This window comes from Arabidopsis thaliana, chromosome 4 (assembly GCF_000001735.4).
Source record: "Arabidopsis thaliana chromosome 4, partial sequence".
In the NCBI taxonomy this organism is placed as follows: Eukaryota; Viridiplantae; Streptophyta; class Magnoliopsida; order Brassicales; family Brassicaceae; genus Arabidopsis; species Arabidopsis thaliana.
The window spans coordinates 10248206-10270450 of record NC_003075.7 but is presented as its reverse complement, the minus strand read 5'-3'; the positions used below and the strand labels follow the sequence as shown (position 1 = coordinate 10270450).

The 22245-nt window shown below is 33.0% G+C and overlaps 5 protein-coding genes, 2 long non-coding RNA genes and 1 other non-coding gene across 11 annotated transcripts; 3 read left to right on the top strand and 5 right to left on the bottom strand.

Annotated features, from left to right (window-relative positions):
- Window positions 1-1295: 1295 nt before the first annotated feature.
- Window positions 1296-2293, bottom strand: AT4G03005. 4 transcript variants are annotated; one of them, NR_143998.1, is made up of 3 exons: window positions 2179-2293; window positions 1805-1885; window positions 1308-1568 (listed from the first exon to the last, which is right to left on the bottom strand). It is a non-coding gene; the product is annotated as an uncharacterized misc_RNA (transcript). The 4 variants fall into 4 exon arrangements; NR_143997.1 differs by having other exon boundaries at window positions 1308-1885; NR_143999.1 differs by having other exon boundaries at window positions 1308-1834.
- On the top strand, window positions 1486-1749 carry AT4G06835. Its single transcript, NR_142043.1, has one exon. It is a non-coding gene; the product is annotated as an other RNA (long non-coding RNA).
- Window positions 2294-5011: 2718 nt separating the features above from the next.
- On the top strand, window positions 5012-6482 carry AT4G18650 (transcription factor-like protein). Its single transcript, NM_117981.3, has 2 exons — window positions 5012-5451; window positions 6133-6482. Exons 1-2 carry the CDS (start codon window positions 5029-5031, stop codon window positions 6406-6408), a joined length of 699 nt encoding a protein of 232 aa, NP_193600.2. The 5' UTR covers window positions 5012-5028; the 3' UTR covers window positions 6409-6482.
- A 146-nt stretch (window positions 6483-6628) lies between these two features.
- MRH1 (Leucine-rich repeat protein kinase family protein) lies at window positions 6629-10851 on the bottom strand. Its single transcript, NM_117980.5, has 13 exons — window positions 10454-10851; window positions 9883-10287; window positions 9657-9792; window positions 9496-9567; window positions 9264-9407; window positions 9022-9165; window positions 8840-8934; window positions 8322-8750; window positions 8048-8238; window positions 7835-7967; window positions 7600-7754; window positions 7225-7416; window positions 6629-7131 (listed from the first exon to the last, which is right to left on the bottom strand). The coding sequence occupies exons 2-13, from the start codon at window positions 9968-9970 to the stop codon at window positions 6874-6876; spliced, it is 2037 nt and encodes a 678-aa protein (NP_193599.3). The 5' UTR covers window positions 9971-10287; window positions 10454-10851; the 3' UTR covers window positions 6629-6873.
- A 642-nt stretch (window positions 10852-11493) lies between these two features.
- On the bottom strand, window positions 11494-13674 carry AT4G18630 (hypothetical protein (DUF688)). Its single transcript, NM_117979.3, has 2 exons — window positions 11873-13674; window positions 11494-11755 (listed from the first exon to the last, which is right to left on the bottom strand). The coding sequence occupies exons 1-2, from the start codon at window positions 13271-13273 to the stop codon at window positions 11717-11719; spliced, it is 1440 nt and encodes a 479-aa protein (NP_193598.2). The 5' UTR covers window positions 13274-13674; the 3' UTR covers window positions 11494-11716.
- Window positions 13675-15597: 1923 nt separating this feature from the next.
- Window positions 15598-16092, bottom strand: PYL13 (PYR1-like 13; the record flags this gene model as incomplete). The annotated part of the gene is made up of 1 exon (NM_117978.1): window positions 15598-16092. One exon carries the CDS (start codon window positions 16090-16092, stop codon window positions 15598-15600), a length of 495 nt encoding a protein of 164 aa, NP_193597.1.
- A 1210-nt stretch (window positions 16093-17302) lies between these two features.
- LSH9 (LIGHT-DEPENDENT SHORT HYPOCOTYLS-like protein (DUF640)) lies at window positions 17303-19850 on the bottom strand. Its single transcript, NM_001341301.1, has one exon. It carries the CDS (start codon window positions 19655-19657, stop codon window positions 19082-19084), a length of 576 nt encoding a protein of 191 aa, NP_001319986.1. The 5' UTR covers window positions 19658-19850; the 3' UTR covers window positions 17303-19081.
- On the top strand, window positions 18256-18496 carry AT4G06830. The gene has a single exon (NR_142042.1). It is a non-coding gene; the product is annotated as an other RNA (long non-coding RNA).
- Window positions 19851-22245: the final 2395 nt, after the last annotated feature.

Genomic DNA, 22245 nt, shown 5'->3' with positions numbered 1-22245 from the left:
ATCACCAAACTAAGGGCACCTTTATGAGTAGTATCTAGTAGAGATACTTATTACTAAATAATACTGGTGGAAAAGAGAGGAGAGAAGTGAGAAGTCTCTATTTTTAGAAACTCTAAGAAACGTTTATAGCCGTATGTTTTTTCAGAAATGGTTAATTTTATTTTTTAATTAATATTTGATAATTTAACTGAATTCAATTAAAATAAGCAATATTTTATTTATAAGAAACTCATTTTGAGAATCAATCGATATAGATGGCCTAAATACTGAACTAGATAATACTAAATAAAAACCTAAATTTCCTCAAAAAAAATAATTGGGATAGTTTTTCCCGATTTCTTCACCAAAACATATGAATTAGTGGATGATCTTTTTGCCGATCGGATTCAATATCTTGTGGAATCAGAATAGAAAGAGATTTTTTTTTTTCATTTTTTTTTTTCAGAACAGATAGAGTTTCATCACTTAGACCATCTCCAAGGAGACACCAAATCACCAAATTTGGTGATAATTCTTCTCCAACGTGACACTATAATAGACACCAAATCTATTTTTTTGGTGTTTTGTGAACAGTGTGACACTATATCTGGTGTAACACTATTCACAAAACACCAAAAAATATATATTATTTTATTTATATTTTTGATTTAGTTTTATATTTAAATTGTTGGTTTTCAAATAAAAGACAAGTATACTAGCAATATTTTTGAATGTTTTTGTTTTCAAAATATCAAATTTTAATTAAATTAATATAAAATGATAAAGTGCACAAATTTTTGAAATAAATATCACATTAATTGAAATTAAAAATATATAATAAAGCTTAATTGAACATTAAAACATAAAATTACAACATTTAAACCAAACAAACATAAAAACCAAATGCAATAGATAAATTTGAACAACATAAAGAAATTTAATATAATAATGAAAATTTTGTTTTTGGTGTTAAAATTTGGTGTTTTGGTGTCAATGGTTGGAGTTGCTCTTAGACCATCCACATTGGTGGACTCTTAGCAAATCTTCTTAACATTATTTTTATCTTCTTGACATTATTTTTATAATTTATTTTGAAAATTTTGAAGTTAAAAGTTCATTTTTTTGGCAATGTCTAATGGTGGGCTCTTAAGATATGGCTTTAAAAAAAAAATGTAACACTAGATCAAATTTATGTGTTTTGGTTTATGTGTTTTTTGGTTTTGGGGAGAAAAAGGAAATTTTGGTTATTTTGAGAAAACAAATATATGGTTTTGGTTTATGTGTTTTGCTTTTGTGGAGAAAACAAAGATACGGTTTTGGTTGATGTGTTTTAATCTTGTTTCACAATCGGAATTTGGAATAAAGACATACACAAAGTTTACAATAGGTTTCCTTTATCATAAAACTGCTTCACAATTGGTTTCCTCTATGACTAAACTTTACAAATTTGATCAAAGCATATACAAAGTTTTCTTCAGTCACCAAGTCTTGAGTCATCAATGTCTTCTCTCTTCTGCTTCCTTGTGAAACGTTGCAGCCTTATTCTTCATCCTCTGTGCATACTCTGCTTTCTTCTTCTCCTATGCTTCCTTGTAAACAGAGACAAGTTATAAGAAAACAATGTTAGCCAAATTTAAACGGCAAAAACTTTAATTGGTAAAGAATAGAAATCAATGGAGCTTAGAGATCCTCAAGAGGGTGTCGATATCGTTGAACCACTTCACTTTTGAAATCACTCTTAGTAGTGGTATCTACATCTTTTGTCCTTTCGTTTGGAGAGAAGTCAATAGACACAGCTTGGAGCAGATCATGAAAATTCACATACCAATCAAGCCGTTGCTTGCTCCACTCTAGGCTGAACAACGTAAGATTGGATTTTGTTCAGAGGCATATTGTAAGTCTTCTCCTAAGAGCATCGTTTTAAAGTTCCATCACAAAATCATCTCTCCATATACATCCATATAAAGATCAAAATAAAACGGAGAGATTTGATCAAAATCTTTTCAATTTCAACACATATATCTCAAATAAATATAACAATCATTCGTATGGCAACAAATACTAATCAAATTAAAGTATGAACTTACCCTATTTTACAAAAATTGAATACACATAATTTTCCCAATTCATAAACCCTACTTATAACTAATTTTATAAGGCTCAAACAAAATCAATTCAAACATGCAGAGAGATTCATACCTTCATAGACCGATATTTGAGCTGACGACGAATCCTTCTGATTGAACACAAATCGTCGAATATCCTCGCCGAAGTAACGGAAAGCATCGTGAAAGAGAGAGAGAAAGAAGAAAATAATTCTTCGGCTCACGGTTATATTTTGTTTTATATTTTTCTCTTATCATTTCGACACCTGTCCCGTTCTTAACTAATTAATTGGCTCTTATATTAGAGACGTTCTTAACAAATTTATTATTAAAAACATTAAAGTTATATCCTAAGAAGCCGTGATAATGATGCTCTTAGAATTGGAAAGAGTTTTATTGGAATTTGTAAAAGGCCCAAAGCTATTACCTGACCCTAATTACTGTTTACATTGATCAGTAAGATAGAAAGAATGATGCAAATTACGAAATAATTTTTGAACAAAAGTAGGTTAAATAAATCAACTAATTAAATATAGAAAATAATTTAACTTTAGTCAACTAAAAGAATTAATTAAATAGAAGAAATTATTTGAAAAAAATATTCAACTCCTTCATTTACCATTTTCACAAAAAAAAAATGGGGTCAATTAGATTCCACTCATTTATTTAGAGGTGACCATTTTGCACTCCGATCACAACTTCAAAAATAGTGTTGACAAAGTTTATGACTGTAGTCTTCTTGCTAGTTGTCCGACCATTGCTCTTATTGAGCAAATCATCACTTTGTTCGTGCCACTGATGCCACCTATTCCAATTTGGAACAGTACCAACCATATCGCGTCATCGCCTCATTTATCTTACTTTTACTCGTCCGAGCTTTGCTTTGTGATGTATATTATTTGTCAACTCATGTATAATTCGATCAATGCGCATTGGGAGGCTGCTTATGAGGTTATCCACTCTTAATGATGTCTTCTTGTATAATTTGCTCAATGCCTCATTATATAAGCTTCGTTTTTATTTTAGGCACTTTTTTCTTAAAGTATCCAAGTAAATGCACCAATAAAATATGCATATGAGCAATCAGTTCCCAAATGAGAATTTGTTGACAAGAAAATATGAATATGAGCTCACCTACCCATACATACCACACTCAGAATTTTATAACACGTTAGAAGAAGTTATACTTCCGTTTATTTGTCTCGCAGCCCACTAAAGGCCTAGTAGAGGAAGTAAAGAAAAAGAAAAAGTCCATTTAAGAAATTGTACTGGTCCCAAAATTGTCGGCTTCTATCTGTTTAAAGTTTAAACCAAACCCAACCCAAAAGGCCGAAACAATAGTACTGCATCTGCATGTTTCGTTATTTATTTGTTATATTCATATATTAGCCGTTTTGGGGTTTATTTTTTAGTAGATAAACATCATAATATTTTTTTTTAATATAATTAGTAATTAGATTTTCAGTTTCTATAGTTAATCTAAAATGATTTACTTTAGAGTTTACACAAATCATATATTTTCTGAAATATGCTTTCCGTGTTTATAATAAATTCTTAATTCGAATTAGTACAAATCTATTTAAAACCATGATAAAATAACATTAAAAGACAAAATCAAAATATAACAAAAAAATGGTTTCCTTGTAGATTTTATTACACATATTATTATAAAGATAAGCAAAACTATATACATTGCATATTCTCATATACATACACTAGCTAGTGGAGATTGACTGGGTAACTTACGTGGAAGATATGTTCCACGTTGACGCTAATAATGGCTAAACGAACGACACGAGGATCCACATGAGCCATCAACTCTGTGACTTGCCGTTTCGGGTCTCTCAGAGGTCAAAACCCTCCCTTAGCTAGTTTTCGAGTCTTCTTCACATTGAAGAAAGATCTTACTATTATATTCCATTTTTATTGATCTTATCAATACATCAATTTCTGTAGCTGTTGAATGAATGTTCTCATTTGTTATTTTTGGAAAACATATATCAGTGTTTTATTAAAATACTAAGCATGAGTTGATTTAAATTCATCATATAAAATTACGTAAATTAAAAGACTATTTACTAACTTTGCAAAACGTCACATATTTGCAGTCGGCCAGTGATGCGCGTAACCATGCAACTATTGTAATCTCCCTTCTCTTCCATCTGTCATGTCTTTTCTTTCAAGTTTTAATATTTCTTTCGTATAAAGAATTAATTAATTAATGTATATTTTAATCATCTTTTCGATGAACGTAAATATCCACGTATAAGTTTTTATGTACATTCAATTTTTATATACATATCTCTATACTTAAAATCTTAGATATACGTTCACATGCTGCATGTCGACATTGTAGAGGTCCTCAGAACTAATAACGTCAAATTTTTTTTTTTTAAAGCTTTTTTGATAGGATTTTGTATTAAAATTTTAAGGGAAGACAACCCACCGGCCATAGTGACTTAGCATATAATAAAATATGAGTATCTGATTAGTACAAGAATTGTACAAGAATTTTACGAATACCAAATCACATATTAATTATTGTCTTTTTAAATTTTCCCAAACTGGTACCCTTTAAAAGGTTACTTAAAATCAAAACAGAAAAAAAAAAACCAAATAAAAGAGATTCAAAATTTCAAAACTCATGTTAAGCAATATTTGGTGACCAAATGATAATTACATATTAAGTTCTTTCGGTTTAATAATAAATATGTGTTCGACCATTTCAACTCTACTATTGATTCATTTTCTATATTTCGTTATTCCGTACAAAGTAGAGTTGGTAATATAAAACCATTCCGAAATATATTATAGATAAATTATTATTACAGAAACATCATGCATGCACCTGGGGATATACATATATGCATTGTGTATATATCGATAGACGTAGGTATAAATATTGTTCCAAAATGCTAATTTTCTTTATAGAATATAACCACTAATGAGCAAAATGAGAAACCTAGTAGAAGAAAAGTTCCTAGAGTTCTATGAGAGTTGGGTTATTCAACTTGAGCTATATCTTCATCAACTTTTAATTGCTCATAACAATAACACTATGAGTGAGACCGAGCTTCGACATTTGATCTCGAAGCTAACTACACATCACAAAGCTTATTATACAGCCAAATGGGCAGCCATAAGAGAAGATGTCTTAGCTTTTTTCGGATCAGTTTGGTTAAACCCGTTAGAGAATGCTTGCTCTTGGTTAACCGGATGGAAACCGTCGATGGTGTTTCGGATGGTTGATAGGCTGAGGAAGTCGAGAGTGGTGCTTGTGGAGGCTCAGGTGAAGAAATTGGAGGAGCTGAGAGTTAAGACCAAGTTCGATGAGCAAAAAATTGAGAGAGAGATGGAGCGGTATCAGGTGGGTCCAACATTTAGATTCATTAGAATTTTAAAACTATTTTTCAAACATTGATTTATTTATAAACGGAATTTTTTTAACTGAATAATGGATTGCTATTTTCAGTGATTGCTCTATTTTCTTTGAAAATTATGTTTTTTTAAAAAAATCTTTAAAGTTATAGCAATTTTGATGAATTTTCTATTGAATCCTTAACATTTAAACCGAAAAGCAAATTATATTGAAAATAGTGTCAAATCAAAAATATTCTATATATTTTTTTTTGTTTATTCAAACAAGGGATACCGAATTTTAATATATATATATATATACACAAAATATTTTTTTGTTAGACCTAATTATTACTCATCTGTGTGGTGCTAGTTGGATACAATTTTAAATTTTATTTGATATAAAAGACAACATATATGATCTTGATATTTTACGGAATGGTGGAATGATTCAATATGTTTTTGTCTATTACATTTTCTTCGAATCACGTTTTTATTCATCTATTTTTAGTTTTTTACTGTTTGCATAATTTGTGAAAGAAAAAAAAGTCGCCATTTCCGTAAATTTTGGACTTAAATCAAATATTTTCCGTTTACCTTTATCAGTAATTACTATACCTATACTGAAATGTAGGAATACAAATTTTGTAAATCATTTTATTTTAGTTATTTAACTTGAAACTGTCTTTAGGTGGCTATGGCTGATCGGAAAATGGTAGAGCTGGCGAGGCTTGGATGTCACGTCGGAGGAGAATCGGTGATGGTGGTGGAGGCAGCGGTGAGAGGATTATCGATGGGTCTTGAGAAAATGGTGAAGGCTGCGGATTGTGTGCGGCTGAAAACGCTTAAAGGTATATTAGACATTTTAACTCCACCGCAATGCGTTGAGTTTTTGGCAGCGGCGGCTACGTTTCAGGTTCAGTTACGTCGGTGGGGAAACCGAAGACATTATGTCACTCACTCCTGACACAAACTTAAGAGTTATTTTCTCTGTTCTGTTTTTTTTTTTTTTCATATTACAATAAGAATGAAATTTTTAACTTCCATCAACTGCCTCTTGCGTTAAAAACTTCAAACGAAAAATAGAATGTAATTTCATGCATGAAATATATGAATGTGAAGTAACAAATTTTATACATCAAAGACTAAAATATAAGCGAAACCTAATAATATTCAAAAATTAGAATCACACATATATATCATCACAAAAATAATAATACTACTATGCAATATACAAACACATATCGAAACTCGTATATATCAAATCCATAGAGAAGGAAACACTAATCAAAACAAACTGAACGTTGAAGAATCAAGAAACCAAATGCTCATATAAGAAAAACTGATCCAAGAAATCAGAAGAAAAAGAAAAATCGATACAACGTATAGAGAGATTGAGAGCATTAAACGAATAGGAGAAACCTCTGATTGGTCAAGTAGCTTCAGAGGACAAGATTTCGAGCTCTGCCCACCAAAGAGGAGAGGATCTTGGAGTAGCTTTCTCAGGAGTTATGTTGATAACTTGTTTCAGTTGTTCCGCTACATCTTTCATTGAAGGTCGTTGTCTCTGTTCTGTTTTCAGACATTCTCGTATCACATCGCAGATCACTTCAAGCTCCTCTTCTTTGAATGTCTTTAACGATGGATCTATCATCTCTCCCAAGTCGTCTTTTTCAAGGTACTTCGATGCCTGAAATATGGACCAGACCGTTAGTATATAGATGATATCCTCTGCTTTTTTTATATTATTAGATAGGGATTATTATCGCTTATATATATATACCCATTGCTCGATAGATCCGTATTCGTCTGAGAAAGAGAGCTTTCCAGAGATGATTTCGAGCATCAGGACTCCGAAGCTATGGACGTTAGCCTCCGGTTCTGGAGGTAGTAACAATGACGTTTGCTCTAAGTCTCCACTCACGTGTTTCTTCGGATTTAATCTTGCCTCTAAGTTGAATGGAATCTCCGAGACCTGTAAATTCGGTTAAACAAATCTTTTTAGCGGCTTAAAGACAAAACATCTAAAACAGTTTCAAGGTTCTTGAGCAAATTCATCTTAAAAACGTAAACTTGTAATACAAGTTTCAGAGGTTCTTGAGCACATACAGCTTAATAACAACACCTTTAATAACAGTTTGAGAGTTTTAGAGCAAACCTTGGCTGCGTAGTCATCGGTTAGGTAGATTTCCGATGAATTGAAGTCCGTATGAGCCATAGGCGGGTTCATCCCGTGCATATGTTGAAGACAGTAAGCCGTTCCCATTATTATTCTCATCCGTGCGCTCCAATCAAGATGCTCTGTCTCCTTATCTGATAGGCGGAAAACGTTATTAACTGAGAGAGTGAAAGCCGAGATAACATCATGAAAAGACCAAGACCAATGTTGTTACCGTGCAAATGTTCGAAAAGAGTTCCATTTGGAGCATATTCAAAGACCATCATCCTATTAAAAGGATCATCTTCTTCGCAGTATCCAATCAGATTCACAAAGTTCTTATGGTTGATCCGTGACAGAGTATCAATCTACAAAAAGACCTTTTAAGTTATAATGATAAGACCTTTTAAGTTAGTTTTTTGTTAGTTAAGAAGGAGTAAGCAGTAACCTTTCTACGGTATGCCATTTCCATGGCTCTTGTCCATTCTTTAGATTCAGCAATCGCGGTTGAAGCTACCGCTATCTCAACACCACTCGACAATGTTCCTTTATACACAGTGTAACCGTCAAATGTCTCTATGATGTTGCTGAAATCTTCACACGCTGTTTCAAGCTCAGACCGATTGAGCTTTGGTACCCCTACATTTTGTTCTCAGTTTCAGTGTTAATGTTCCTAAAGAAACAGAGTAAAAATGGAAACAAAGAGAAATAAGATTTTTTACCGGTAACAAAAGCTTTCTGCAATTGTCCACTAAGACCAGTTTTCCAAGGACCTATGCTCTTGACAGCTCTTTTCCGGCAGAAGAAGATAACCGCTACTATAATCAGTAAACCGACGAAAGAAGCAACCGCGATAACCACATACAGCCATACATGTTTTGATCCTTTTGACTGTTTATTATCTTGTGGCTGATTCTTAGAGATATCAGGACTAGTACTGCCCTTATCAGGAGAAGGTACAGGAGGGACTAAAGGTGGTCTTCTCTTCTTTGCATTGGTTACTGCAGGGAAAGACCCGCTGCTTCGAGGTGAAGCTTCAGTTATAATCCCGGGAGAAGGACTAGGAGCTGAAGGAGCAGGCTCAGCCGCTAAATTACTTGTCTCCTCGAGTAGCTCACGTCGTTTGTAGATATCAGTTTCCTCCAAAAAGCCTGCAAGAATCAGATTGAAATGACACCTTCAAGTACTTATCTCTAGTTTCTACGTTAAATTTGTTGAATCCAAACTGTCTTTGGCTTACTAGGGAATGCTTTCAAGAAACGTCTGGAGGTTGCTTTGATCCGGAATACAATAGCTTCTACCTTTTTTACTTGAATGATACGGTTTCTTGAAACACTGTCAAGGAAGATGAACGGTGGATATGCATAACCAAAAAAACACTCTTTGTGTTAGATGAATCAGAATATATATTACAGAGCTTACCAGTGTCCAAGTTTTCTGTTAATACAGCCGAGAACAGCCAAAGGTGATAACTTTGGACTCTTCTTTAACCGAACTTCATACGAAGATTGAAGTCTCACGATCTTTATTCTCATATCATCCGAAAATTTGTTACCAGAAAGCAACCTACATCAGTTCAACAAGGTCGTAGCAAACAAACATTTAAGGTACACTTCTATTCAATACATTTTCTTAAGAATTGAACATTAGAAATGTTAACTCACAAGTGTTTTAGCGATAAGCCATTGCTTAGCTCAGGTGGAATTTGTCCGCTCAAATCATTCTCTCTCAAATCCAGGACTTCCAAGTTTTCGAAACTCCCATACTCCTTTGGAATTCCACCGGAGAAATGGTTCCGAGAGAGTATTCTGTAACGACAAGAAAGTGGTTTACTCCAAGAAAAAACAACCAAACATGGAAAAACCGGAGTTGAGTCATCAAAGAAAAGATCCTTACAGAGATCTTAAGTCACTCAATTGGCTAAGCTCAGGAGCTAACGTTCCTTCCAAAGAATATCCGCTAAGATCCCTAAAAAAACACAACAAAACATTTATCAGAACATAGTTACACTAATGGTCTCATCTTCTCATAGTTTAGTCTAAAACAGAGGAACTTACAGAATCTGCACTTTACCGTCAACACAAGTAACCCCTGACCAATAGCAGAGATCATTAATACCAGAAACATTCCAATTCGCAAGAGTCCCATGAGGATCTGAGTTGACTCTTGCCCGGAACTTCAACAATGCGGATCCTGAATTCAACACAAATTAAAGCATGAACGAAAACCCTAAACAAATCATTTAAAACAAGAACAAGAAGATAATAATTATAAAGATCTAACCTTGGGAAGTGAGGGACAATGAGAGAGGAGCTTGAAGGCCAATGATCAAGAAGAAGAACCAAGGGAAGTGAAATCCACAACCCATCATTATAAGGTTTTTTACAACAAACACTATATACTAAAGATTTTTTTCCCTAATTACAAACCAAAATCCAAAAAACCCATTTCCCAGAAACAAACTTTCTCTTCTATATAACCAAACCAAATATCAAAAGAAAAAAAAGAAAGAAAGAGAAAAAATGTTAATTTTCTATATATTACAATGTACAGAAGAAAGAAGAAAATTGTCGGATATAAGGGTCCTTGATCATCATTTTCCAGGTTTGAAAATTGATTTTCACAAAACCCTTTTCATCACAGTGTTAATCTCTGGGATCTAACAGCTTCTTGTGGATCTCTTGATACCTGAAGAAAATGCAATAAAAATAACAATAATTACCAAAGGGGATACCGTTTCGAAGAAGCAACGTATATATACCTAAAAAAAACATTATGTTGTTCTCTTTAAAATGAGGAACATTGCAAATTACGTAAAGGAACCAAACAAATGATAGGTAATGATAAAACTTACTGTATAAAGGAATTCCTTATAATGCAAACAATGTATTATTATGTTTCTGGATGAAACCAGCAAGCGGGTAGGGCAAGCAAGAGAATGTTGGTGAGAGGATTTAGAAATCAAAATATCCCTAGAAATCGATCTTGATTATATTTTTGAAAATCGATTTCTCGTTAGTTTTTGCAGGATGATGATGATGATCTCAGAGTTGTCTCTCTTCGACCATCTTTGGTCTCTCCAGGGCCAAAGGGTGGTGCCTTCTCTCTCCTCCCTCTTCCCTTTGTCTTCCCTCTTCTCTCTCTTTGCACAATTTGTTTTCTTTTTTTAATTATTTCGAAAATTTTCCAATTTCACAACCCCTAATTTTCTTGTAGTTTACTTTTGGTTTCTATTTTTTTTTTTTAATAATTATACGTGCTTAACTATACTACACTAAGCCACGTCACCATAAGTATTTTAAAACACAAAATGAACGATTTATGTATTTTTAATTTTAGTATCCAAATCTATTCTCACTCTCTAATTTTGTTATTTTAAAATCGAATTCAACAACAAGACTCATGGGGCATGGGGGACGTGCCTGCCTCTTATACTTTACTAGTGCGTAATAAAATAGTGAATCTTTGTGACCGTTGGATATCGGTAATCCAACGGTTTTCATATCGTTTGTGTATAATGAGCACTACCACACATGACATGGGGTTTTGAATTAATGTGCATGAACATCATCAGTCATCACCCGTAATTTGACAAAAGCAAAAAAAAAAGAGCATCATCGCTAGTAACATGTCTCCCATTACTTTCTTAAAATATTTTATTCCGTCATGATCAAATGTCAATTGCAGCTGATATTATAAGAAAAAGAAGTCAATCAAAATCTTATATTATATGTGTGTCTTAGACAAAGATAGCTCTAATTTCAATTATGATGATATGATCATATATGATTATTTAAGAAACTTCATCGGTTTATCGAATCGACACTATGAATCAGCCTGGTTATGTTGTATAATTGTGCCGGTCTAAACCGGCTAAGTCAGAACTGGTTAGGCACGGAATCCATATTGTATCTAACATCAATAACATGAGGTCTTCCAATTACAAATAATGCGGTCGGAAAACAAACGCCACAATTATAACACACACAAAAATATTGAAACATAAAGAATCAATCTCGGGTACATTTGTGTTGCCTACAAGAAAAATAAGAGGCAAACCTTAAAACTATTTATTAACTTAATTGTAATGTAAAAACAAGAAGTAATTTGTCTGGTTTTATGTATTTTGCTGGCGAGATGGATAAACAATCAGCTCCTGCATAGAAGAATGTCACAAAGAGAAGATATATAAATTAAAATGTTCAATAATACAACGTATTTTTAAAAGAATTCGATTTGTTAGAACCAAAAATGTTCAAAGAGTAATTAATACCTGAGAATAACGAGCGTGATCGTTGTGAACATACGATGTTTTAACGATCGTTTCCCATTTCGTAGATTCAAGAACTTCTTGATTCAGTTTCTTGATACCAACTTGACCTAAAACGACGCCGTACGGTCTCGGGTTCACCGGCGGTAGGAGGGTTCGTCCGAGCCAGGAACGAGACGGAGTTTCCGGTAACGGAGGAGGAGAAAGCGCAGGTGTATATTCCGACGATGTTTGTTGAAGATTCCCTGACTTGTTGTTCCTTCTTCTGTTTACTTCCTCAACAAGAAACCTAGAATCGTGAATTGTGGTCCGTTGGATCCTCGAAGGAGTAGAGATCGAGTTTCTAAACATTTTGATCTCTCCAGAATTTGAGTAATTAGGAAGAACCTCTCTTCTTGTTCTTGTTGGATACAGTTCTTGAGACTTGCTTATTCCTCTGTTTAGCCTTTTGAAGCTCTCTGGTTTCTCGGGAGTTCCGAGAAAACCGGAATCCGAACAAGAGGTTCGGTACGGAGAGATAAAACCGGAAAGACGCCTAGTTGACCAGTTTGGTAAACTGGTTTGATCACCCGAATGTTTCATAGACCGGTTTGATACTGAATCCAAAGGAACCGGGTTTAGAAACTTGAATGAGTTCTTCGCACAAAGCCTTGGCAAGAATCCGCAAGCTTTCTTGGTAACTTCAGCTGGGTAGATCTTGTGATCAACATGACCATAATCATCACCATCATCATCATTCTCGTCGTCTTCAGTATCATCATCAATGTTTAAGTCATCGTAAAGACTCTGAACAATGGCGAAATGTTCATGTTCTGCAACCAGTTGACTTCTTTGACGAGCTACGAGAGCTTCTCTGTTCTGAGTGATTAGCTTCTGCTCTGAAGAGTTATAAGAAGATTGATGTTTCTGATGTGTCTGAAGAGCCATTGCTTTAGCAGCTGGTAAGAATCTTGACATCATTAGATCAAGACTTTCTCTAGACTTCTCATCACAATCAGATCTCTCACCGGTCTTCTCGATTTCGCTAACTCCACTTGTGCTGCAGTTAACAGAGAAGCTTACATTTGAAGAAACCGTATCCAAATCTTCATCTACTTCGTCTTCTTCTTCATCATCGGTTTCTAGTAGACCTGACTCTTGAATCAATGTAGCCATGTCATCTTTTGGTTTTCCAGGGATTTGTTCCCACATAAAAGGAATTGAAGCTGGTTCTGTGAGATGATCAAAGCTCTGGTCTGGTAATACAAAAACCGGCGTTTCTTGTTTTGTGCTCGGACATGATCGAAGCTCTGGTCTTGTAATCGTCGTCTTCTTATTCTCTAACTCACTTGAACGCTCTATCATAGACGGAATTCGCCTGATTGATGGTAATGGAGCATACAAATTCAATTTCTTTCCCTCCATTCTTGAAAACAAAAAGAAGGAAGAATAACAAACAGAGTCTTTGTTTTGTGTATCTCTTCTCTTGCTATGTGTTTGAGATTGTAGTTGTTCTTATTAAAGTAAGAAAATCGGAAAAATAAGAATAGAGTTAATGTATTAATATATGTGTGTAAATGATTGCCGAATGTCTAGGACCGAGATTGAAGGCTGGAGTTTAGGAAAATAGCAGATGAATCTATTATAAGTGTGCGACTAAAGAATTGTCAATAAAGAGACTTTCTCTTTAACCTTGTGTTTGGTTGTTTTCATTTCTTATATAAGTTATAATTGAGCTTAGAATAAATCCCATCCCCCACAAAGATTTGATTGAAAATTAATGATGAGATATTGAGATCAACTACTTTTCTTTTTGTTGGAAATTTTATGTATTGTGAATACATAACGATGTCGTTAGACATCGGAGTACAAGAAGATCAGAGACACAAATTTGGCCCTAATAAGGTGAAATATTCCTCAAGGCAAAACGTGAGGAGTAGTTGTGGTTCAAGTTTCAACTGTATTTTTTTTTTCTCTAAAAGTAATGAAACAAACAAAATAAAAGAAAAAGTGAGAAAAGACATTTATGTGAGCCAAATTACCGACTTTGGTAATGTAACACATGTTGTTGTGTCCTTTTCCGAGCCACGCAACGTCGTTTATAATGTAAGCACTAATTTTCTTTTCTCCGAATGCACCACTAATTGTTTACTTTGTTTAAAGTCTTTGAAAGAAAAGTCGCGGCATTCGCCTCGACGGATGATGGGGCTCGATTACGATATATAATTTAATTACTTTGAATTACTCATAACATTCCAAAAAATTGACTTATAATTTGCTAAAACAACCGGCCTTAGATATTGACTATAAATTAACATTTCACTTCTAGATTACATAGTGTATAGTATATTACTTTTAGATTATGTAATTGTTTTCTAGGTAGTATAGTAATCGTTTTAAGAGGAAAAAACATTACTCGGCCACCTCTTTCCGTCTCCAATATTCAAAACTTTGATTTTTAATTGCTAAACAAACAAAAAAAGAATGAAGAATAATAGTATGAAAAATGAGAGAAAAACTAATAGAAATGGTATTTGAAGAAATTTCTTTTAATCATAACTTAACTATCTGTTTGTCGTTACTTATGTTTTGGTAGGTACTACATTTATTAATAACCAATTCTTCAAAAGTGTCTATAAATAAATTAACGACTGGTCAAGCGAACATTTATTCTAATCTATCTAATACAAAAAGAGGAGGAGAAACCCATGAAAATTTGTAAAGTAGACAATAACTTGAGAAATATACACCTGAGAAAAAAATCGATTTACTGAAAGAAAGTGAAATAAGTTTCGTTGACCAAAATCCCTAAAATTGCGGGAATGAAAAGGACAAGGGAATAAGTATCCTTCACGTGGCAACCACTCACACTCCCCCACCAACACCCAAGCTTTGAAATAGCAAGCCCCACCAACACCCAAGCTTTGAAATAGCAAGGCCCAATAGTCCATTCATAAAGGCCCAATTCCCGAAAAAACATGAAAATTTCCAATCTTCACCGTTATATTTAGATCAATAGAACCTCTATTTTGTCTTTCACCAACTTGTTCAAAATAAATTATATCTGTTGATTCGGTCGGTTTTTGATAAAAACACACCAAAGTATTATAGAGTAAACCACTCCATTAGTTCAACAGCTCAATGATTCAACGGACATCATAAATTCATAACCTCCGAACAGATTTGAGTCAAACGGCCATGAAATTCACGAGATCTACAGTTTAGGTCATCATACTTTCTGTTCTGAGTGTAAAATACCTTCCAACCTAATAATATTATACTAAAGTATTGATATTAATTAGTTTAGAACTTCAAATTAAGAATCTTACATGATGCCCTTTTACTATGCATTATGCAAAATGGACAAAGAATTATCAAGAAAATTTTCAAACATGTATTTAGTCTAACTTTTGTTGTCAGCAATACAAATCAGTATATTTAGTAACTAAACCAACTGAGTCAACAATTTAAAACCATTATTTCAAAGATTCCTAATTGTAAAAATGTAGAAATAACCTTCATTTTATTTCTCTTCATAAAAGAGTAGGAGAAAAGAGACAATTACAATCACGGAAGAAAGAAACCACACGAGCATATTATTCCGATTCTTTATATTTTTATTATTATTATTGCAATGCTAAAAGCCTTAAAGATTAAAAACTAATCCATAACGATCCATTTTTTTCTTAATCCAATGATTCATAACTATAACTACGATTAGTTTATTGATTAGCTTAAACATATAGAGCTTACTTCATCATTTTCTTTGTGAGCTTAGCAAGTGAAGTAAGGTTATACCGAATAATGTTATCAACAAAAAATATTGTATCTTCCTCGCTAGTTCCTTCCGGCACATCCACCACGTAACTCTCCACCACCACCGTCTTCTTTGCCATATCCTCCGGCGACGCGACCACCTTCGTTTTCGATTTGTAATTAACAAGCCTATGGTTACCGCCAATAATACTTACCACCATCACGTGAGACTCATCATCTAGCTCTTCGAGCCTCTCCGTGCTGAAATCCGCCGGGAAGCCGGAGACTAACGTCACGTCCCGGACGGAGCCTTTTCCTTCTCCTCCTTTGCCGCCGCCGCCGCCAGAGCGCATGGTGCAACTTTTGACGAAACGTTGATAAGCTTGTGGTTTGTCGAAACTACGTAGGATGGACCACACTAGTGGTAATGGTGCTTCAATGGTCTCGACTACGCTAGAGCGACATCGTTTTTGCTTAGAACTTTCCATTTTCTGTTTTGTTTTTCTAATGGGTTTGTCTTTTATCGACGTGTATTTTCGTGTCTTACTTTAGAATTTTCGTATTCACTTGTTTTAAAGCATATCGAACGAATCTACGTACATATAAATGAAGGCAAGCCACCGACTAAAATATTTTTATAGTGTTTTATATTGTTTAATTTATTTACGAATTCTTCATGTAATATTAAACTTTAGAGTTCGATTCGAATTCTTCTTACTATATACTAACCAAAAAACATTTTACAATATAAACTTGTACACAAGTATTGACTGCCTTGTATAGTGAAAAATTACACAATCTTGTTGGCATATTTAGAAACTTTCTTTTGCTTTTTGATAAAAGGCTTGCATATTCTGGAACTTGGTTTTATCAAAAAGATTAACAAAACCATCTGTGAAGGGTATTCTGACAAGAGTGATAGGGAATATGGTTTTAACAAACCCTCTTTGAAGGTTTTTCTTTTGACTATATCAACCATTTAAACAGAAAGAGAGATATACGAGTATCTTTTCACGAAGAATTAAATATCTTACCAACTGATAAAAATTACCAATATTATATTAAAATCTAGTCGGTCTATTTTGGAAATTTGCTGCAGCAATGTTTTGGAGCTAAATATAGATAGATGTGTCATTGCCCACGAGGTAAATACAGATGTCATTTAAACCGGAAAAGCACACAATGGAATTTAGCGAAACACACACTTGTTTACAAACATAACAGTGTTTCTCTTAATTGGTTGCCGACCAGAAAAAAAAAGAATCCAATCTTTTTTCCTTCATAAGTGTAATGTTCTACGTATCCAATCCGAGAGCCATGCAAGTTCTACATATCCAGGGTAGGCATATTCAATGTTCCATCAGTCTATTGCCTATTAGAAATAAGGCCCGTATAAGCCCAAACTTTAATGATGATATTTTCCATTTATACATTTATGCTTCACCCCACACAGCACAAAATCCATTCTGTTTTGGTTTTGGGTTTCAAACTATCCAGTCCGTTTGTTAGTCCTTTTCTTGGCTTTGGTTTTATGTTTAGCCTTCCTAGACTAAGATCATGTTTAACGGCCGGCATTGTGTCACCTCCATGGTTATATAAATAACAAAAGTTTTAGATGAAAAAAAAAACTCAATTCCAATGTGTAATCTGTAAAGACATGAGATAAAATGTAATAGATTTTTTTATATATATTTATAAGTGGATTATAAAGGTAAATTGCAAATTAAAAATGGGTAAAGATATGAAGTAAAATAGAATAGATTTCCATAAGTGTATTATAAGAATAAAAATAAAATACATGGAACAAATTATATTTGGATTTAAGTATTAAAAATATGACTTAATAAACTTATAAAATTCAAATTATTCTTCTCTTAGATATCCATCTCGAGAAACATGGACATGATGACTATTTAAAATCCAAATTTTCATAAATTGCGTCTTAGAGTTGTAGCATATATGGGAATTGAGCTCAAGCTGAAATATATACATATATTGTTGGGGCTCACAAGTCACAATCAAAAACAGAATCGCAATTTTGGTATTTCTCAAACTTGCTTTCTTTATGGTAAGCAAGTGAAACCAATGCCCATTGCCACCCTCTGAACAATCTTATCGGCACCATTGATAAATTGTTTTGCAACCGTATCACAACTTTCTGTGTTATTAAGAATAAAAAAAGTTCGAAGGTAATGGAAGTTGTTCTAACAAATGGAGTTCACTACCTTGTAGGTTAATAAAAAAAAAACCTTTGATTGAATGTCTATTTATCCGGTCTAACAGAAAAGAATACGTCAAATTTTTTATTTTTTTTTATCTCTATCAGTAAAATTATTTATTGATGATCAACAAATTTTTACACTCAAAGAAAATGAGACGGGCGCAAGTAAGCCGAGTTAATTAGCAACTACAGTAGATATGATAGATCAAAACTTCCGATTTGTAACAAACCGATACTTCCAAACTCATGAATAACATATAGTATACTAGTATATAAAGAAACAGGGCAACATGGAATCATATTAAAACAAGCTTATGCTAAAACTCATGGCTCCAAGCCATCATTATTAAATACTATGGTCTATGGCTAATATATAGCTAGCTACAAAAGCTACAAACATATATTAATTGACATATATGTACATCACTATATATAGCCTCTCTCCGGATTCTAGGGTTTCGGAAAACTCTTTCTACCGACTCGATCGTTTTAACTTAATCAATTGCCGGTTCGAATCCTAAGTTCGTTTTATATAAATCCTAATTTGGTAATGCTAGCGCTTATTCAAAATGTTCGTTTTTTTTCCTAATTGCTTGAGTACTTATTTTAAACTCATGAGCTGTTTATTTACATTATTGGGCTACACTCGCTAGACCTTGTAATCTAGTTCCCCATATTATCATGCTTCCAATAGAAAATAATTATATAATAAAATACATATATACATGTACATATTTGTATAGGTGTGCATATATATAACTATATATACATAAAAGTAATGCTTAATTGTATATACATTTAGTGTAAGAAATATTATTTACTTACTTGTGCATTTCAACATGTATTCCAGTGTATGTTTATACATCATGATGCATGCAACGTACAGAAATGTTGTCATTTAAATACATTCACAGTTGGGACACACTCTAATTATTATAGCTAATTAATAACAAAAAAAGCTACATTTGAAAGATATATTATTCTCTCTTAATCATATCCAATTTTGAGTACAAAATTAGTTTAGAAATATATATACACACACGCATTAGGGTAAGTAAGTGACAATAGAAAATCGGGAAAATTTGATGGAATCAATCACTATTATTAATCCGATATTATAAGTTTTGTAGTCTAGATATCCAAAGAGAATAATTTCAATTTTTTTAAAAGATCATACGAAACTTTAAATTAGAGAGAAAAAAAAGAGAATTGAAAATTGATTACCTATATTGGAAATTTTTTATATGATAAATTTATCAAGTGAACGACTGATTAGGAGTCGAAGAGTTTGCAACATCCTTCTTGACAACAACGACCTCGTTTTTAGTCTTCCTCCTTTTCTTCTTCCTGTACGGAATCCCACGAGCCTTGGCTTGAGATTCTCTCACTTCCCTCAAGTGAACCCGGATCGACCCGTTTGCAAACGGGTTAGTATCAGGTGACCCGCCACCGTGTTCCTCGTAAGCAGCTCTTAGCCGTCCGATCAAAGCATCTAGGCTTCCCCAAGCTTGTTTGAGAGGACACGTGCACGGACCTGGTGGATCCGGTTGTCCGAAGAAGACACAAGCTTGATGATGTACTTTGGTCTTACCAAACTGATCTAAGTACCTTAGGAAACTTAGCACGTGCGTGTAGTCGAATTGAGACATCATCAACGGTGGATTTTGTGATTTTAGGTATTGGACGAACGTGTTCCAGTCGCGGCGTTTCTGCGATTCATAGCGGCTGAGTGGTTGCTGCGGTTGAGGAGGAAGTGGTTGCTTGTGGTGGTTGGAGGAAGAAGACGGATGATCCGGTGGATCTTTCGTCGGTGTGTGACGATCCGAAGACATTATTAGGGGAATTCTGATTTTTTGTTTGTTTGTTTTGATATTATATATTTGGTTTATGAGCAAATTGAAGGTTTAAAAGCAACAATAAAGTAAGGGAAAGAAAGAGAGATACTGAGAAATAATGGAATGGGAGAGAGAATTATTCACGAAAAAATGATTACGATGTATATATATATAAGTGACAATAATAAATTTCTCTCCTTTCATATTTTCATGCGAAACCAAAATAATTTATTTAAGAATTTCAAAACTATGCATTATATCAGTAACTTATAATAAGTTACTTATTGAGTCAAATGCAAACATTTTCCAGTAATGGTGAGTTTATTATACCGTTTTGTAACCTATAGTGTTTAGTTTTTCCACGTACGTGTCCTAACAAAAATAATAATAATCAGAATATCACTTTAGTTAATTTCTTATCTTAGTTAATTACGCTATAATAACTAAATATCATGTAACTCAGTATAAAAATATTACAGACATATATAATGATTTCTTTACAACAAAAACTAATATTTAAAATCAATCGTTATAAAACCAGAGTTATTTTTATTTAGTTTTATTTTGATTTTACTATTATTTTAGATAATGTGAATGCTCTGTTAATTTTATAGACAAACAAATATTTATATATTTGAATAGAAGAAGATCTATTCAATGAGATTTTATCCTATTTTCATATATTTGGTTATATATTATGTTTGTATTTTGTTAATGCTATGTTCACACGTTACTTTCTATGACTTTTTTTGTCATCATCCAAGAAAATTAATATATCAACGTTCACAAAACAATCAAATATCGACTTTGTAATAATATATACTACAAATTAGTACGCGTTATTATTATATAGAGCAAAAAGAGAGAATATATTTCAATGGATGGGACCCGTGAGAAGGTGCTTTCGTTCCTTTTATAAATTTTATTCCAAATGATCAAAATTTGTTATTTTATTTGGTTTGTTAATTATCTTTTTTGGTCACTGATGTGGCTAGCTATTTACTTTACACACTGTTATGATATACTCTTCTTTTAAAATTCCTTAAGAAAATATTAGTTTAAGCTATCCATTGTACGACTAGCAACCAAATCAATCATTATAAGTTTTAATAATGGTTTATTAATTAATTTCTCCAACTTGCTTAATTTAGTGGCTATTGTTGAATTATGGAGCCTATTACATCTATAACTTTATACATAAGAAATAGATAATGAAATAATTATAATAATTACAACAATAACGTTGATGAATGATGACGACATTGACCGTCATCATCCTACTCGTAGCAATACCTACTAAGTTTGTTTCTCCTCTTTATTTTCGAAAATCCAACGGTATTCCAATTTGTGATGATTTCTATAAAAGTGCTTTTTCATATACGTGAAATGAAAAAATAGTAACACCATATTCATATATTAGTTGATACTTTGTAGTTGTATATACGTGGAATATTAACTATAATAACATATCTTTGACGATACAATGAGTGATTGCTTAAGCATAAATGTGTCTGAAAGTGGACGACGCATAATATATAGATTTCCATTATCTTACCCATGAATGTTAAAAGGGACAAAACAATCCTCGGTCTTTTCTTTTGATAATGCTTTACAATTTTTAAGGTACAATTCAATGACTATTACGTGTATATGTGTTCAAGTTATTGAAATTAATTTTCAAATCAATACGTGTCGATGACTGACATATACACAACTTCAAAATAGAAATGTAGCCAATCTATTAATGTGTTGTTAAGAAAAAGGCAACCCTACTAGAATGTGTACTTATTGTGTATAACTATTGTTTTCTCACGGACAAGAAGTACTAGTTCAAGGAATAAGTTCAAAGACAGAAATACATAAAAAGCATGAAAATAGTGAAATAAAAGAGAAGACATAATAATTAAAGACGCGCATATATATTATTTGATACACACATTTAGTACCCTTTGTCGGGAATAAAAATACTGCAGACGGTGAAATCAAGATTCCGGTGACCGGAGAACAGGAATCCGACGAGAAAAACCCTAAGTAAAAAGCAAGATTTTGTAAGAGAAGATCTTGTGTGGGGCTATATATCTTTCGATATACTTTTGTCACAACATCAATAGAAATCCACTCAATACCAAAACAAAAGATAAGTATAAAAAGGTAATAAATAAAAATTCACGTGGGACTTGGGTCCATCTGTTTTTTCACCTGGGAACATATGATTCATATATATCTATTGTATTTGTATTTTTTTTTGCCCTTAGCAAGAATGCCTTTTCTTTTGTTAAGAAAGTTACAAGACTGTCTATATTGCATTTTTTTCCTTTAGTTATGATACGAAATGATGGCGTAAGTCGTGACTAGTAATCAATCATCTTTTAAGTTAATGGAAAGAAAAACCGTTGGAATGAATATGCCATTGCAGTGTGTTACCAGTAATAAACCATGTAAAATCTTCTATAATGTGCTCTAAAGCTACTTTGAAACAAGTTTCTCTGTATTTTTTTTCTTTCTTTCTAATATCAACCAGAAGACAAAAAAAGATAATATATATGAATGTTGGTTTTGTTGTATTCATAAAAGACATAGAGAAA

What these genes read in the sequence shown, in the direction of transcription:
- AT4G18650 (NM_117981.3), top strand. Translation starts at nt 5,029, where the DNA reads ATGAGCAAAATGAGAAACCTAGTAGAAGAAAAGTTCCTAGAGTTCTAT. An exon ending in GAGAGATGGAGCGGTATCAG is followed by an intron (nt 5,452 to 6,132) that starts GTGGGTCCAACA and finishes AACTGTCTTTAG; the next exon opens with GTGGCTATGGCTGATCGGAA.
- MRH1 (NM_117980.5), bottom strand. Translation starts at nt 9,970, where the DNA reads ATGATGGGTTGTGGATTTCACTTCCCTTGGTTCTTCTTCTTGATCATT. An exon ending in TTTCTTGAAAGCATTCCCTA is followed by an intron (nt 8,751 to 8,839) that starts GTAAGCCAAAGA and finishes TGATTCTTGCAG; the next exon opens with GCTTTTTGGAGGAAACTGAT. An exon ending in ACGGATCTATCGAGCAATGG is followed by an intron (nt 7,132 to 7,224) that starts GTATATATATAT and finishes TCCATATTTCAG; the next exon opens with GCATCGAAGTACCTTGAAAA.
- AT4G18630 (NM_117979.3), bottom strand. Translation starts at nt 13,273, where the DNA reads ATGGAGGGAAAGAAATTGAATTTGTATGCTCCATTACCATCAATCAGG. An exon ending in ATCACGCTCGTTATTCTCAG is followed by an intron (nt 11,756 to 11,872) that starts GTATTAATTACT and finishes TCTTCTATGCAG; the next exon opens with GAGCTGATTGTTTATCCATC.
- LSH9 (NM_001341301.1), bottom strand. Translation starts at nt 19,657, where the DNA reads ATGTCTTCGGATCGTCACACACCGACGAAAGATCCACCGGATCATCCG.